This window comes from Taurulus bubalis (genome assembly GCF_910589615.1).
Source record: "Taurulus bubalis genome assembly, chromosome: 2".
Lineage (NCBI taxonomy): Eukaryota > Metazoa > Chordata > Actinopteri > Perciformes > Cottidae > Taurulus > Taurulus bubalis.
The window spans coordinates 33123140-33139934 of NC_136590.1; the positions used below are offsets into that span (position 1 = coordinate 33123140).

At 39.5% G+C, this 16795-nt stretch overlaps 1 protein-coding gene across 1 annotated transcript in view; it reads right to left on the minus strand.

The window, feature by feature from the left end:
* The window catches only part of mtnr1bb (melatonin receptor 1Bb), a gene marked incomplete at its 3' end in the record, with an annotated part of 32082 nt that extends 16328 nt beyond the window's left edge, over window positions 1-15754 (minus strand). The window contains exon 1 of the mRNA XM_079237621.1: window positions 15540-15754. Coding sequence (XP_079093747.1) covers window positions 15540-15744 — 205 coding nt within the window. The 5' untranslated portion in view covers window positions 15745-15754. The remainder of the gene's footprint in view (window positions 1-15539) is intronic.
* Window positions 15755-16795: the final 1041 nt, after the last annotated feature.

The window sequence follows — 16795 nt, forward strand, 5'->3', positions numbered from 1 at the left end:
AAATCATATTGATGCATACAATACATAACCAAGTGTTTTTCATGATCTGGATATAATTACACATTGCACGGACTGTGGGCTTTACTCTCTCAACGAATGATTGTTAAGTTTCTTGTTTCCGTATTCACATAATTATCAATAGAACAGATTGTTTAGCAAATAGATCTGACACAATACAGCTTCAGAAGAACACAGACAACGTCAGGAACATGACACTAAGTGACGCATTGAGCAGACAGATGGTTCACTATCACATGATGAGCAGATAATGTGACTCAATTACCAAATACATGAGGGCATGGCATGCAGAGTTGGAGTTACATTAAAGAAAAGGTCTGAAAGTAAAATATTCCAGTTTTGAGGTCTGGACTGTGAGACTGTGAGATCAAAACATATATTCTGTTACTGCAGTTAGGATAAATTGCTCCCTGGTCTAAAAGTTTCAATACACATGAAACAGCGTTCATCAGCGTTTTGTGTTCAAGCTCGTACTTTGGGGCTTTTCTTGGTTTGGCTAACACGGGCCTTGTCCTGCAAGAGAAGTTCAGCCCACCGTTGGTGGAATTGCAGTACAGTGTTGTGATGGGATAAAAAGCTTGTCAAGTGAAGCGATAAGTGAAGGATTTACTGCTAGTGGTTTTATTCCACACGCAGAAACCCTTTTGAAAAATATATTTTCTGTATCATGGCCACGCTTCATGACGCTGAATTGGTTTCAGCTATACAAGCAACTCGGACCTGATTTTATTATTTTTCTTTATTTGTATGTACTTTGTATGTAAATTGCGGAGGACGGATATCTCAAAAAGTATGCAAAAAAAACAGATTTGCATGGTGACACCATGAAGGCAAACAAATATGGCTGTTTCTTTTGGAATTTGGGTGGACCAACCTTCTAAAACTATTGTGCTATATGTTGACGTTCAACAGTTTCAGCTCCTGACTTGTAATGGGAACTGTGTGTTTTTGAACTGAATGTGGACACCTTTACACAGAGGGAGAGAAAGAGAGTGAGAGAGTTCTCGGGGTCTCAGGATAATCAGAAAACATCTCAATCCAGGAGTTAAGAAGTTAAAGTGTGGTATCGATCAAAGCAATCACCGAAGAAACATCAGAGGTTCCAAGGTCTTAGCGTTTCAAAGTTCAAATTCATCCAAAACACAGGCCAAATGGGAAGCTTAAGTTTATCTCCAGCTCTCTCTAACATGTCCGCACCACTTGTTCCTCAGTGATGGAGGACTGCGCTGCAATTATATCAAAGGATCGCAGATTAAAGCAGGTCTCTGGGGCTCATCGGGCAGGTAAAATGAGCAGCTGGTGACACAGACTGCATTGCGTTTAAATCAAGGGAGAGTGAACAAGTATTCTCATCTGCATACGACTATGTCAAAAAAAACATACATAGTCCTCATAACAAAACAAACAGAGCACTTGCCAACTACGTGGTTATGGTTTGGGGGAAGATCTGGGAGTGGATAAGGTCAGGGAAACATCGCTAAATTGAACTGTGGAGATGAACAGGGGTCTTTCATGTCAAAATCACACGCTTTGTGGATTTCCTCCAAAGCCCTCACAACGTCAGACTTCCTCCATTGCAACATGTTTCCTGAGCCGGGGATCGAACCACCAATCTTCTGATTGTAGGATGTCCCTGCTGAGGCACAGTCGTCCCACAATATAGTATACACTATAGCTTTTCATTTTTGAATGCACCATGTACAATTTGTGCTTTATCTAAATAACTGCATAGTTATTGTGAGCCATTGTGTGTTTGTGTGTCTAAAGAAGAGAAAGAAGTCTTATGCTGTGTTCACACCGAATGCGACACGATTTGTCGATAATATTATCCGTAGTCCTGAATGAAGCCAGCGCTACTTCAGGCGGAGTAGCAGCAGTTTGATTCAGCAACGGCAAGACGGCGGTGGTGACGGGCGGAGCTTCGCAACGCTGATTCTCAACGCTGATTGGTTGACGCAACTATGACTCACACGATGTTTCAACGTTCTGTTCGCGCCGCCTCAAACGCGTCAGTTGCATCGCCCGGCGGAAATGTCGCGCCTTCGCAACCTGTCGCGTCTGTACATTGACTTTGCATGTAATCTGGTCGCGCGACAAAATCGTGTCGCGTTCGGTGTGAACACAGCATAAGCGTTAAGTAAGAATCTACAGCCGTGCTCGTGGCACAGTAACAATGTTTATCAGATATAATGCTTACCATGTTCATCATCTGAGCCGAGCATGTTAGGATACTAACAACTGCTGTTCAGAGTTAAACACACACACACATGGCTATTGTGCCATGAAAATATGCTCTGAACAGTTGACTCTTGTTACACTTGGCGGATCTTTAAGGAAAGTTTCAAATCTCCTCCTGTCACAGGTCGGCATTTTCCTCTCAGTGCTGGTGTCAGCAACATAGTCCAATGAAAAATAAAAGCCATGGTGAAACCCACAGCAGTATAGTAATTTGCTGTAGCTTCAGTTGGCAACGGCGGGCAACTGCTGCGTAAATAATGCCAGTCAGCTCTGCCTGTTGGTTCTCAGCAGTCCAGGCCTCATCACTTTGGCTGAAGGTGATGATGTTGCTGCTGGCCAGGCTCACCAGCCAGGCGAGCAGCCATCCAACTGTGCTGCAGCCCCATCAGCTGCATCCTTCTTCTTCTGCCTCTCCGTAATGCATTTCTTTAGCAGAGGAATCAGGCTCACAAAAAGTCTCAATGACTCAGGCAACACCAAATTGAAAGTACTCTTCAGTAAGATGGGAGCAGACAGAACCCCAGCCTGGTGTTCTGCTGCCATTCATTGATGACAGAATACTGTCTTCCATTGGAACATGTTACTTAACTTGGTCGAAACAGCTGGTTACACAAACAAGTACACTGGCAAGCTTCATGGATGGGACCTGCACATTTGACTGCATTACTATGTATAGTTATGAAAAAGCCTGTGACATAAAAACTAAAGGAAAGATGCTACAAACCCTATTAGTCATTTGATCTTCTAAAACTAACAGACCAGTGTACAAGACAGTTGGCACAGTTGATATGTATTCCTTCTAAAACTATTAATTAACGTTGTCAACTTGCAATACGCAAAAAGTCCAGAGGAATAATAACTATACTTAAAATTCCAGAAAGAAAGACAATTAACATTGTAAAAATATGTTCTACTGTTTCCTCCTTAACAGTAAATGCAAAAGTCGAACAGTTTCAAAAGCTTGTTAGCAGACTTTGCCTATTTAAATATCCAGCACTTACACATTAGCATTTATTCATACCTGTTTTAAATCACAAAAGAAACCCAAAGACACTTTATATTTGTAAGAGGGGCAACTGAGTCAAGATTGTTAAAGTCAAGAATAAATTAACCACATGTTTTTTCTTCTCCCTTTCCATGTTCCTGTGGACCCTTGTTCTTGTGGCACTGTAAAGATCCGCTAGTTCAGTTGTCCCTCTCTCTGGCTGTGACTGTGACTTTATCAACTCTTCACCAGTTTGAGTTATACATGGAAACAAGGTGGAAAAGATTAAAGGGTTTTTCAAAAAAAAAAAGTTTTTCTTTTAAACATCCTGAATCACAATGATAATGACATGTCTTAAATGTGTAATGTTTCATATGTAAATGATAGTATGATCACTGTTAATCATATTTACTCCTTCAACTATAAAAATGTCCATCGACACCATGAATGGTTTATGTCATGTTTTCCAGTCCATTTTCAGCGTCTCTCAATGTGTTTCTTTAAAGCAAACACATTAGCGGTGGACTTGTTTTCTTGCCTGACCTCGTGAGTGCACATGAATCGACAAAGTGTTCAGGTCTGTCAATATGTATTAGTGCCAGATTTCTAGCTACCAAGTTGTTTTTCTATTAGGCGTGATTACACTTCCTGTCTCCCCAACATGCAGAGCTGCCACATATGCCTGTGCCTGGCAGCAGCTGACTTCTTGGGAGGAGGATATTTATCATTTATCTTAAACTGAGGTACTCGCAGTTCCCATTGGATTGATGAGAGAAGTTAGCTTATAGACTATTTATAAAGTACTTACAGGGGCAAACACATATACTGTGTATATAACCTGAACCCTATGGATTTAAAAATGTATGCATGATTAAATATTTAAAAAACTATTAACTATCTATGTATGTTTTGTTATTGTTATTACAATTTCCTTCCTCAGAGGAAACAGCCTGTCTCGCAGTATTTAACAATCTTTCTCTACCGGATGAACAGATCTCATCCAACATCGGCTGCTGTCTGAGAGCCTTTTTATTACGGGAAAGTAATGTTGACATTATAGAAAAGATGACAAAATGATCCCCTGATAATTATCGGATATTGTGTGAGGCTAATGTTGTTACAGACGGACATGTGACTACAGGGAGTTTCAGTAAGATTAGCAGGCTAATAGTTTCCTCTGGAGAGTTGTACAAGGACTCGAAAATGGCTGCCAGTTTGCTAAACAAGCAAAGCCAGTTATTGATCTGATTTTAAGAAGCTACCAGGAAAATAGAGATTATGCTACTAACTTTTTATCTTTTACAAGGCTGTTAATCCACCTCATGCTGCCTCTCAAACCAGATGAAATACAGAATATCTGGTACAGTTACTAACATATGAGCAGTTATTTGTGTGCATCACAAATGATGCGTGCACTCGATTAAGTTGTCTGGTGGTAAACTTTTGTAGATGAACTTAGGTCAGGACAATTCACATTCAAAATGCACTCTGCGGACATTTTGCCTAAGGCAAGCCAAACCCTCTGTATCCCCCCCCACCCAACATTGAGAATGCACAACACCGTCCCTCGTCCGTTTTCCCCTCTATTCCCTCACATTAAAAATGCCATCCTGCTCAGTCTGGCGGCACATGTTGGCTGTGAGGTTTAACAGCACACACACTTCTCTCTGTCTAAAAAGTCAGAGGGTATTTGCAATAGTTCAATGTCTAGTAAGGAAAGCTGGTGCAAAGCAGGCCTGCATATTTCTATGATGTGGAAAGAAGGTTATTCATCTGCACAGTAGATTCATCGTGATATGTTACACTATTTCTGTGATTTAGTAGATTTACACATTGGACTCACATGATACTGTGATGTTTTGGATTACTGGCTTTTCTACTGGGTGCAGCAGGCAGACATTAAGTCTGGTTAGTCCTGTGAGATTGACCTTTTGAAGTGCACACTGAACTGTAAAGCAAAGGAGATGATTGAATCAGAAAGCTGTCTTCGCTCATATAAAAGTGAACTTCGGGAAAATTAAAGTCAAGATTAAAGCTTTCATTACGTATATGTGTGGCTTGGCTTTTCACATCATAACTCACATAATTACGTCCAGTTGACTCATTGCAACCTGTGAAGGGTTTTAATGTATCTGGCCATTCTCTTTGATCAGAAAACTTGGCATTTTGGATGCACAGTATTTGAGTGCTCAAACTGCCTGTCCCGGCTGCCAAGTTACAGTATATCAGGGCTGCCAACGGGAGTTCAGGAGTTGTGAGACAACGAGAAATCAAAGGACATGTAGCCCCCAGTAGAGAAAAAAAGACTTTGTTTGATTGTGACTATGTTTACTCACAAATACTCCTACTGCTGATTTTAAGATAAACTACTGTAAAATAATTTACATATCTCTATTTGCAAAATGCAATCTGAGTAGATATATTTGTTGGCTAGCTTTTCAAATGATTTAACCAGCAAACGTGATCATGATACTAACTTGTCTATAATGGTGTTTTATAACAATATAACATTTTCTAACAATACATTATGAAACAAATAAATAAACAAATAAATTATGAAACAAAGCGAGGTCTAGAAGAGAGGTGCAAGGCAGGGCTGACCAACTAGCAAAGTGCAACCTCAGCTAAGTGAGGAGCACACTTTACAGACAAAAAGGATTCTCTGAAAGTTATATAGTGTCTTTAAACTTTAGCCTGTATGGTATTTTTTATAAATAGGTCCAGAGAAGAGTGAACCTTTCCAATCATAGTTCAACTTGTTTGAATGGACAATTATAATTCACTGAACAAACTCACTTGCTAAACTATAAAAAAGTAAAAAAACGAAAACGAAAAAATTGATGTAATAGTGTGATAGTGAGGGAAATTAATTTATGCATCTTCAATTTGAGTTTGAAAGACGAGGCTATGTATGAGTAGATGTCAATAATATTTGATTAAGTATTCAATTGAGGCTTATTTCAAATCAATCAAAAACAGATGGACCCTTTACACATAGCCAAGTGTGAGTCTTTAATCCATGGTTTCATTTTGGAAGAGACTGATTGTATGTCTATCTCTAATAAGACTGATCTAAATGGATATTCTGTATTTAACATGACTTCTGGGTTTACTGAATAGAAAAGCAATTGAAAACTAAACACTTTCCATCTTTTAATTTCCTTTGAACCAAATACCACTGGAACAACACAACATTTGAATAATTTAAATGGGATGTAATGCATCAAAGTGTAGCTCTGAACCTGCTGGTGGTACAGCTGCACATGTAAGCATTTAGTTGGGCATTTTGCTATGATTAGTTTGGTTTAATGATACATTAATTGTGCTGTGAGCATTTTCAGATTATCACCCCTCTCAAGTTTCCAGCGACCAGTCCCATGGCAGTTAAACTGCAATCTGAATAAAGAAAATCTTGCATTAATCAAATTTAAAATAACTTCGCAGATGCATCATAATACTTTTAACATTTGGCTTCGAAACCTTTGTGTGCATTTGAAGTATTTATCTAAATCTCAGATCCAACAGTAGATTGGGAAGGAGCTTCCATCCTGCTCTGCTGTCTCTCTGAAACAAACATGCTGTTTGTCTGTCTTGTTTGCAGTCGTTTGCATGAATACGGTTCTGCACATTCCTGTGACAGCTCCCTCCCTCCTATATCCTATTCTCATTTTCTCATCCTAGATTGCCCTTAATTTCTCACGTCTTCTCTATTTCACCTCCCTCCTTTCATTCTCTCTCTCTCCTTCTCTTGCAGTAAATCCCTTGCTTCTTCCACCTCTTCACCCACTGTTGCCTGCGGGTTTTGAGTAACTGTTACATAATGCACTTCAAATTATCACAAAGCTATTATTGTAGATATGGGGATGTACAGCAGGCAATACGGGATTTGATAAAGAATTAAGGACTGAAATTACTGATCAGTTGCTTTGCAGATTAAATGGGTCAATCTATCGTGTTCATAGTTATTGAGATGAAAGGAAATTGTTAAGTCAGTAGCTCTGTATGTGTGCGCGCATATGTGCAAACTATTGAGTCATTCCCCATCTCAGCAGTAAAGTACTGATAACAACTGGGTGATTGTTATGACACATGACAGTAGTTCTTACATTGTCTCGGCTGTGCCTCTTGCCTTTATAAAACAGCATCACTCTCCTACTTTTCATAGCGAGGATTTCAGTTCTTTCCCTCTCCTATCTAAATGTTGGGCTGTCTTTTTCTATTTTATAGCCTGTGTCCTTGTCATTTTTCAGTTTGCAAACTGTTTCCAAACCTTGCTTCTGCATCTCTCTCTCTCTTTCTCTCTCTCTCTCTCTATCTCTCTCTCTCTCTCTCTTTCTCTCTCTCTCTCTAGCCTTCCTCCTCTCCATCTAGCTTGTCTCATCTCCTCCTGCCTCCTTTATCCAGCTGTCTGTGTGCAAGGGAATTACAGAAGTCATGCTTCACCCAGAGATACAGGACAGTGTCTGGGCACAGCTCAGGCAGAAGTAGACTCCCAGAGCACTTAAAGCTGCTGAAAACATCCCCAGCAGTCATGCCCAATCTTTACTTCCGCCTAAATACTCACTGAGTAAGACAAAAAAACAGTAAAACAAGTTGATGAAAGAATTATATTGCAAAGCCTCAACACATAGAAAAGCCCCGCAGACACTCCCTTCCCATGCATTATAGATCAGTGACAACTCAGCTCCCCTATGGATTCTACATGAAACTACATGATCATATTTGTCACAAAGGGATGTATACTGGGACGTCAAATGCAATTTGCATGCGTGATTCCAAATGATTCAATCATGGATTAATTCAAATCAAACCAGCAACAGAGCCCCTGTGTCTAATCTCTTCCCTTTTCTTCGTGAGCTACAGCTTAACTCTCCTATATTTCCATTGCACCTGCTCTGTGATCTCTCCGTCTGTCTGCCTCCTCTTCTCCATATCTCCTCTGTTATGCACATAAAAAGCTTCCAAGAGGGTCGTTGGGTGTATGGTATGAGCTTGCCTTCAGCTGTCTGTTTTGGAGAAGCTTTTTTTTTAACTGCAACAGAAACTGAGAAAGCTCATCAGCATTGAGGAACATCTCTTCAATCTGACAACCTCTTGGGCTGTCTGATTTTCTGTTTTTGATTTTAATGAATTAAAATCAAACACCAAAGTGCTCCCGTGGCAAAACAAAAACCTTGATCGGGAGCATCAATTATTGTAGAAATCAGAAAGAGAAAGTATCTGAGGGTTGAGTGGAAATAAAGGGTATGACATTGACTATGATGAGTATATTACATATTTAATTACATTCTAAACTTGCCAAAATCTTGCAGGAATAACAATATACTAGTGTTGCAAGTAGGTGTATCCGAACCTTTTGAAGCATTGAAACCAGGGTTACAAAGTGCTTTATATCAAAAAGAGCAACATTAATATATTAGGAAGTTACTACTTATATACTGTGTTTTACAACTTCTGTGGTTGTTTTAACTCTAGCATATTTGATGTGGTTTTGATGGTTTTTAGATTTGCTACGTATTATCCTTTTATGTGGCATGACGAGTGGTGCAACGGACCTTGATGAGCAGCATGTTTTTTTTCTTGATTTGTACCTTGTGACCTGATATAAAATGGGGGCCCTAGGGCTCAAAGTTAATCCAAAAAAATACAATCTTTTAATTCCTAATCATTTGAATGATGTGTCTTTATGAAGGAAAGAAAAAATATAGATGACTATAATGAAGTAAAAAGGTAACATTTAGAATTGTTTACACTGACTTCAGAGCGGTTTAAATTACTTTCAGTAGTTACGGTGGCAACATTTTTTTTTTTTTAAATAGGCTGGAGCTTTGTAGACCAGCTATTAATCAAACCTCAAAGGGATTTGTATCTGCCAATATAGATCATCAATGATGATGTGCTCCCTTTCTTCTTTTGGGCTGATGCGATCTGTGAATCTGACCCGTGAGTTGTATGACCCATTGCACCACTAAGCATGACTAAAATATAGCTAATGGATTATTACTCAAAGAGGAGGAAATAAACGATGAACAAGAAGATAAGTCACATTTAACAACTGTCACAATATTGGTTTTGATTTAGTTTGTTTCCCGTTTTATTTTGAATTGCCCTGCCTCTTGTGTCCCCTGTTCACTTCACTTCCTGCCCTCTTTTTTCTTAAAATTCCCTTCAGTTCCCAGTGTCTATCTGCGTTTGGGTCTATCCCATGTTGTCTGTTTGCCCCCATGTGGCAGCAACAGCATTACTCGTGCTCAACTCTTGGGAACTTGATTCCCAATTTTTCAATGAATCTGAAAATGGCACCATGCAGTCTTTAAAGTACAATGATGCAATTAGAAATAAAGTGAAAAAGGTCTTACTTGTAAGCACATATGTCACTTTTAAATATATGTTCAATGTGAAAGTAATGTTCTTTCTGAATAATTAAGCAAAGTAATATTAAACAATTGCAAGATGACAATATTGTACATATATGTTAAAGTGAATGGGAAGAAAGATTATGAACATGTATAGGGGAATGAACCAATGGCTTGATATATCTCTGCTAGGCTTAGTTCTAGCTGACATGTATCAAACATCTCAATATATTAAACTGAATTACGCTGTTCTCATACAAAGAGGACAAACTGTCTGTCGTAATTATCTTTAAAGCATTTGTATGTCTGTGTTGTTTGTAGCCTATGGCTAAAATTGGCACTTGATGTGCATTTTCTAACAATTGTCAGCATGGACAGGGCAGTGGGATGATGTGTTCAGACTTCAGAGAGATCACTGGCAATAGTCTGCAGGCAGCCGGATGTTCTGTCAAAATGTCTCTGAGCAAGACACAGAAATCCACAACACGTATTAATTGGGAAATTAGTATGTCGGTGGAATGCCTAAAGTTTGAAAATGTGAAATATAGATTTAGGGACTGTCCAATAATCTAACAACACAAATTATCTCTCTATCACTTTTCTCACACATTTGCAAACTTGTGAGGATAACTTAATGATTTGCACACATTCATGGGGGCTGACACTAACAGTACACCAAACATAACTTCACACCTACAGTAACTTAGAACCCATTTTTAACCAACTCATCTTAACCAGAAGAAAGCCGCCTTTTTCAGCTTTTAGGGCCAGCTGTCACAAACCAAACAATCATCAGAAGTGCCTGGGTTTTCAAGAGTTGCTCCAGCTCAGCTGGGCTCCAGTGATTAGGCTACATTTCAACACAACTGTGCAACATTTCTTGGACAAAATACCTCAAGTCAAACCTTCGCTAACAGGCTTTTTGTGGAGACCAAAAAACAAAAATACCTTTTTTAGAGCTATCAACTTGATTAAGGTTGGATTGTGAGATGCAGCAGCTATCTTCACTTAAGTGTATATTTAGATCCACATATCTAGATCTACACATCTCTGAAAACATTTGAGCCAAACATTGTCAAACCTTTCGTTAATTGGGACTGTACTTGGCTAAATACAGACTTTGAATTGGAACAGTATTTGGGGTGTTTCACAAATTCAAAAGAACACAAGCACAGAAAGGAAATTAAATTGAGAGAGACCTTAAGTTTGAGTTTCTCAGCATCATGGAGAGTGACAGACGAAGAGACTGGTTTTCATGGTTTCAGCACCATGGAGAGTGACAGACTGAGAGTTACAGGATGTGAAAGGCTGCACTGGGTTGTAGAGTACTTCTTTTTCTCCCAAGCCTCAGTCTTAACTAAGGAATATTTTAAGCATTGTATTTGTAGAGGCAGAGAGCTTTAGAGAAAATAAATGAGAAGGAGGTGGAGAGATATGATGCAAATAAAGTTTCTGTGAAGAGAGTCTCTCTAATGTGTGATTCTGTCTAACTATCTTTGAAGTTTTGCTACACCTACGAACTTGCAAAGACAAATCACGGGGGACAAAAACCTCTGCCCCACACAACTGTACAACAGACCTTTCACATGCTCACACACACATTCATACAATGCATCACAATCAGATGAGTAGACTTACTGTACTGCATAGTCCTGAATACACTTTTTGTGCTTTTGCATGTAGACACACATCTATCTGTATGTTGGAGTCCTTGTGTATGAGTCAAAGCTTTTGTTCTTCAAAAAACACATTTCAGAGAAAAAATGGCTCTAATAGCTCATGAATGCATGGGTGTGTGTGATTGTGTCTCTGTGGCTCACGCTTGATGATATACAATAGCACATGATGAGAGAACATTTCATGTAATTTCAGTTCAACATTGAGGTCTTTGAAAAGATTTAAAAAAAGGAAATATAATGAGCGGGCAAGAAGATAATGTGCATTCTTTTTGTAGCTTTGTTAAAGTAATAAAAAGCATCAGAAATTTGATGTGCGCCAAAAAAATGTTTAATGCCACTTAAGAATCATAATGAGCCTGTAATTTACTAATTAATACTGTTTGCATATATTACTTTGACAGTTTTTTGTCTCAGCTCAAGTCTCCAAATCGCTAAAAACAGTTTCTGCTTTGCATCTTATTTGTAATTCAACATGGCACTTTTTGCAACACACCGACTGCAGACATTTTTCTGTCATTTCAAAACACTGTGGTCTAGTAATCAGGTATGGCCAGGTGGTATGTGTATTGGCCAATTAATCCATGGGTGTGGCATTTTGAATGGCGGTCTGGGTTTCCTCCTCCAGAAAGATTACAGTTGAGTTCATGTTTACGACAGACATATTTTAACACATATTAGCAATTAGAACAAAAGCTGCGACTGTTTGTATGCTATTAATTCAGGAGTTTCCCCATTTAAACCGTTATGGGTTGTTTGAATCTACAGTGGCCCTGCTTCGAGTTCATGACTGTGAATTCAGCGTGGCTTCTCAACTGCTGAGTGGGCTGTTTGACTTTAGAAAGATCAGGTTTTAAGGCAGAAACGCACCATATGAGTGGCAAATCCCCACTACAAATATATATTTTAATAGCGCTTTTTATGGAGGCTATAGGTAACCTAGAAATAGATCAAAAAAGATAACTCATAACATCCAAGAATAACCTGAAAAGAAACCATTCACTTTGAATTAAGCTGTAAACTGAACACATGTCTCCATGCTAGGAATTGTTTTGGAAATTGTGAATGAAATGGACAAGTGTCCTGCAACCAGATTTACTTAATTGGCCTTTAGTGAAATCATGATCTATTAAGCAAAAAAATCAACATAATAACCCTTTCCTCTAATATACAAGACCCAAGCACTTTCTCCTAAAAGCACAAGAGGCACTTGAGTCAGGCCCCTTAACAGATAAGCATGTTTTGCAAAAGGGTAAATGTGATATCAGTGCAGAAAATAATCTGATCCAATATGATTATTTTTATGGAATACAATTGTGGGAGCTGTGTGAGATTTGTGTGGGTCAAAAACTCCCACAGTTGTTGTATAAATCTGACTCAGGCCACGTGGCAGTAGCTCTCACTATAGTATATAGCTCATACTATAAGTGTACTCCCAAGACTTCAGGTCTTATAATTAAAAAAGTTATATCAACATATTGCAGGAGTAAAAAATACACAAGCAGCAGATTTAAAGGTGTCATGCTTATCACCAACTCACTTTTTAATAAGACATAATCGCTGTCTTATTCACTCAAGAAATGGGAAGAGTTTTGTTTGATAACATTAAAGCAGGAGTGTTGCACTCACGGGTTTACATGTGTTGTGAATCAGAGGTAGACCCATCAAAACAGTGTCATATAAAATGAAATAGGTAATCCTAGATATTGGGCTAGCTAGCTACCTACCTAACTACCTCGATCATCCTAGATACAAGTCAGCTGCCAACAACATAATGCAAACTAATGGTAGCTGACACTATTTGGCTAAATAGCATGATCACGGCTAAATAGCAAGTTCAAGTCTGAATAGCCCCTGTTTTGGGGGCACTTTGTGCACAGTGACATTTCAATGTATACTGTTTTACTTGTTTGTTACAATAATGTGAAAGCTGCTGTGTTTTTGCTAACTTCAACTGGGTACTGAAGAAGTCCACTAACCTTTAAAGAGTGAAAAAAGCATTTTTTTTAACTGACGAGAAAAAGTCTAAAGTCATTGCTTAATACTACGGTACGTTGAATGATGGTGAATATAGTATCTTGAGGTGACGGGTGTGGTGCGTCAACATTTTGTCAATATTATTTGCATATAGTGGTCAAGAAAATGTAGAAATGCATGGCTTTAATTTTTAAGCCTTTCACTGAGCGTTTAGTTTAATAAGATAATGATTTAAAGGATGTTGTAGGTTACACTACACACAGATTGAATCACACTTGACATTGCTCCTGATTTACAAATGGTCTTGAGTTCCACTTCTTAAACTTGAATAAATAAATGGCCTTGGTGATTGGCGATTCAGAGCTATGAATAAGCTGACCGAAGCCTTAGTTAAAAAAAAAAAAGATCCATGCTGAAGTGCCATCTGACTGAGAGGAAAATAAGTGCAAATAAAAGGTAGTATGCAGGTTTAAAGGATGGACATATATTTGATGTGGACAAAAAGAAAAACAATCTATGTTTCCAATACAAACAAGACAATGGGCTCAGCTGACTCTAATTAAACAAAAAACAAGTCAAGACTAAAATATGACACAGCCTATTCAGCTTTTGGATTCATGGTGAATGCAGGCGGAGATGATGAGAGACCATTGTGTATTTTATGTCTGAAAATTCTGGATCTTTCCTTCATTCAGCGGTACTTCTGTAATTTCCGTTTGACTTATTCATTTTAGCTGAATGTCACAATTCCCCTGAGCTGATTGGAGGGTTATTCAGATTATCTGTGGCCCAGGGTGTGAGGACTGGCTCCTAATTAGGAGCTGAGAGCAGTTTGGTGCATTTCCCCTCTTGGCCAATCAGGGGTGAGGACGCCCTTTCTTTGGGGCTTAAGAGAGGTGGGAAATTGCAAACCCAGGGCAATCTGATCCTTCCTGGACTTAATGCAGATCTCATTTTAGCAGATTCAGCCAGAAACTCTGGGCTTTGGACCCCTTTGAGACTTCTTTGCTGTCTTTTCTGATTGAGGGTGATTTTGAACATTCTGAAACGAATGAATATTAAAGAACACCTTTCCACGAGGTTACCTGCTTTGGGCTTAGTGCGAGTCTGTGCTTGCCTAACAATAGGCAAAAGGCTTTAGTTTGTTATTGGCTATTTTCCATTGAAACCCTTGTCATACACACCCTTATCAAATAGTGATTTTACAAAATTGAAGAGGCTTTTTAAAAAAAAAAAATCCGCCTCCATAGGGGGATGTGATGGAATAAGGATAACATCACTGCATTAGGGTGAGATACTTGTTTTTAGGAATATAAAATAATGTGGCTGATTCAGTAACATTTTTTAAAGGGATTCATCATCAGAAAAGAGCTAAATTACAACCTCAAGGGATCATTTTACCTGGAGTCAGGGTTCAGTAAATGCGTACTTCCATGCGTTATGATTTAGTATTATGCTGCACTGCATGTGGCCTCCTGGGTAGGTTCACTATTTCACATCAGAAAAGGTTCATCAACACGAGCGTAGTCAGCTTTTCAAAAGGACTCACTTGGGCTAATTAATTTAGCATGAGTCAGACTACCTTTGTAGTACTGGTAAAAAGCAGAGGAGTGAAGCAAAGGATAGACCACGCTGTTAGTTGTGACGACATAATTGACAATCATGTCTTCAACGCAATATATATATATTAATTGTAACATGGCACATGGTTCAATCCCCAGCAGTCATTGATGTGTCTATTAGCCACCATGTGTCCTGTACAGATGCCCTTCAGCATGGTATGAGTGGTGCTCTGGATAATGTTATTAACTGAAGCTGCATTTAGGAGCAAGCATGCTGACAGAAGTAGGTTGACACCCTAATCCAAAAGGAGGCATTTTGTTAAAACATACAGATCATGTGCTGTGAATTCAGTAAAATACGTACTTTTGTATTAAATTAATATGAAATGCACCAATTTACCTTGGAATAGTTTTGTCACTGGGATGACTTATGACATGATATTGATGATGATATTTTGGGACAAAGTGCAGTCAGAGGTCTTTGGGTCAAAACAGGCCTGGGAAAAGAACACGTGGGGGAAAATACTTTACCCATAATTCCCTAGGTCTACAGAAGTCGCACACATACATAGCGCCTACATCATCATCATGCTAATTCATACTACCACAGTAAAAAAGTTCTACAGTTAACGACTTTCCTCCAAAAATTGTGTTGGCGGATGTGATCACTTATCACCAGTAACCTTTGCGATGATATAACATCATTGCAAGGGAATAAATATCTTACCAGAGTTCCTTAATTTGCGGTTCCTGAACACCGAGATGATCACCAGCAGATTCCCCAGCACGTCCACCACGGTGGTGAAGATCAAAACGCTGGCCAGGATTGCTATGACCCAGGCGGGGCGGGCGCCCTCCGTGTCCAGTGTGCGCTCTAGCTGCCCCAGCCGTGGCTCCGTCCGGTTCTTTATGATTGTGAATGTGTCCGGCATCACTGGCCAACAGCCCAACGCTGCTTTCGAATCCCAACTGCTCTTTATGTCCCGCAGGTACCAGTGTGTCCTAGACGAAACATGGAGCGCACCTGAATGCCTCCCCGAGTTCCACAAGAACGCACGTCATGTCTCTTACTTTGCAATATGTGGTACTCACATGTGACCTATATAAAGTTACATTGGCTTTTAGCTTTCTGTATTTTCACACAAAAGTCAGGCATTCATGTGCCACCAAAAGCTGCTCGGACACGCGGCGGTGCCACACTTCCTCCCGAAAAATATAAATAATTTGTCCTTTGGATACTATTTAATAAAAGAAGGTCCAGTCCATTCATATTTCAAGTCTTCATCCTCTTCAAGTGCCTCTGGCTTGCTGCTTTCCATCTCTGACTATGCGTGCGCCCACGTTGGGGGAAAAAAGAGGCTATTCCTTTCTAAAATGTCAAACCATTGTACCGCCTCGGGAGTCCTTCTGATTTAATTCGCTATTGTCTGAACAAACGAAGGGAACAAATTATCTTCTCTAACCATTTCTGATGCCCTTGCCGTGCGCCACACTCCGACGCAGCCAGCGCTGTGCGTCGTACTGTGGTAAATATCACGGAGAAGCCCCTCAGTCAGGCGCACAGCAGGATGGGGAGAAATCCATTGAGGGAGGACGAAGACGGCATCACAGACAAATTTACCTCCGAACCGGCTTCATGCTTGTCTCTCTCTCTCTCTCTCTCTCTCTCTCTCTCTCTCTCTCTCTCTCTCTCTCTCTCTCTCTCTCTCTCTCTCATCTGACTAACCCTAAACCTGATACCAAGGTGTGAGTGCAAACAAACTGCGTCTCATTTGCCTCTGCCTATTCCCAACGTGACTTCCCAGAATCTTCCTTTGATCTCAGCACAGTGCTCTAAGTGTACACACAGCGGTGGGTCTGCACGCGGGAAGTCCAATCAGCACACTGTGACTTATGTGCAGCATTTGTTACAGATGAGCGCGAGACAATTATGAAACAATGTGTTTGCTTTCGTTCTAAACTAATGTTTATATAAGTATATAT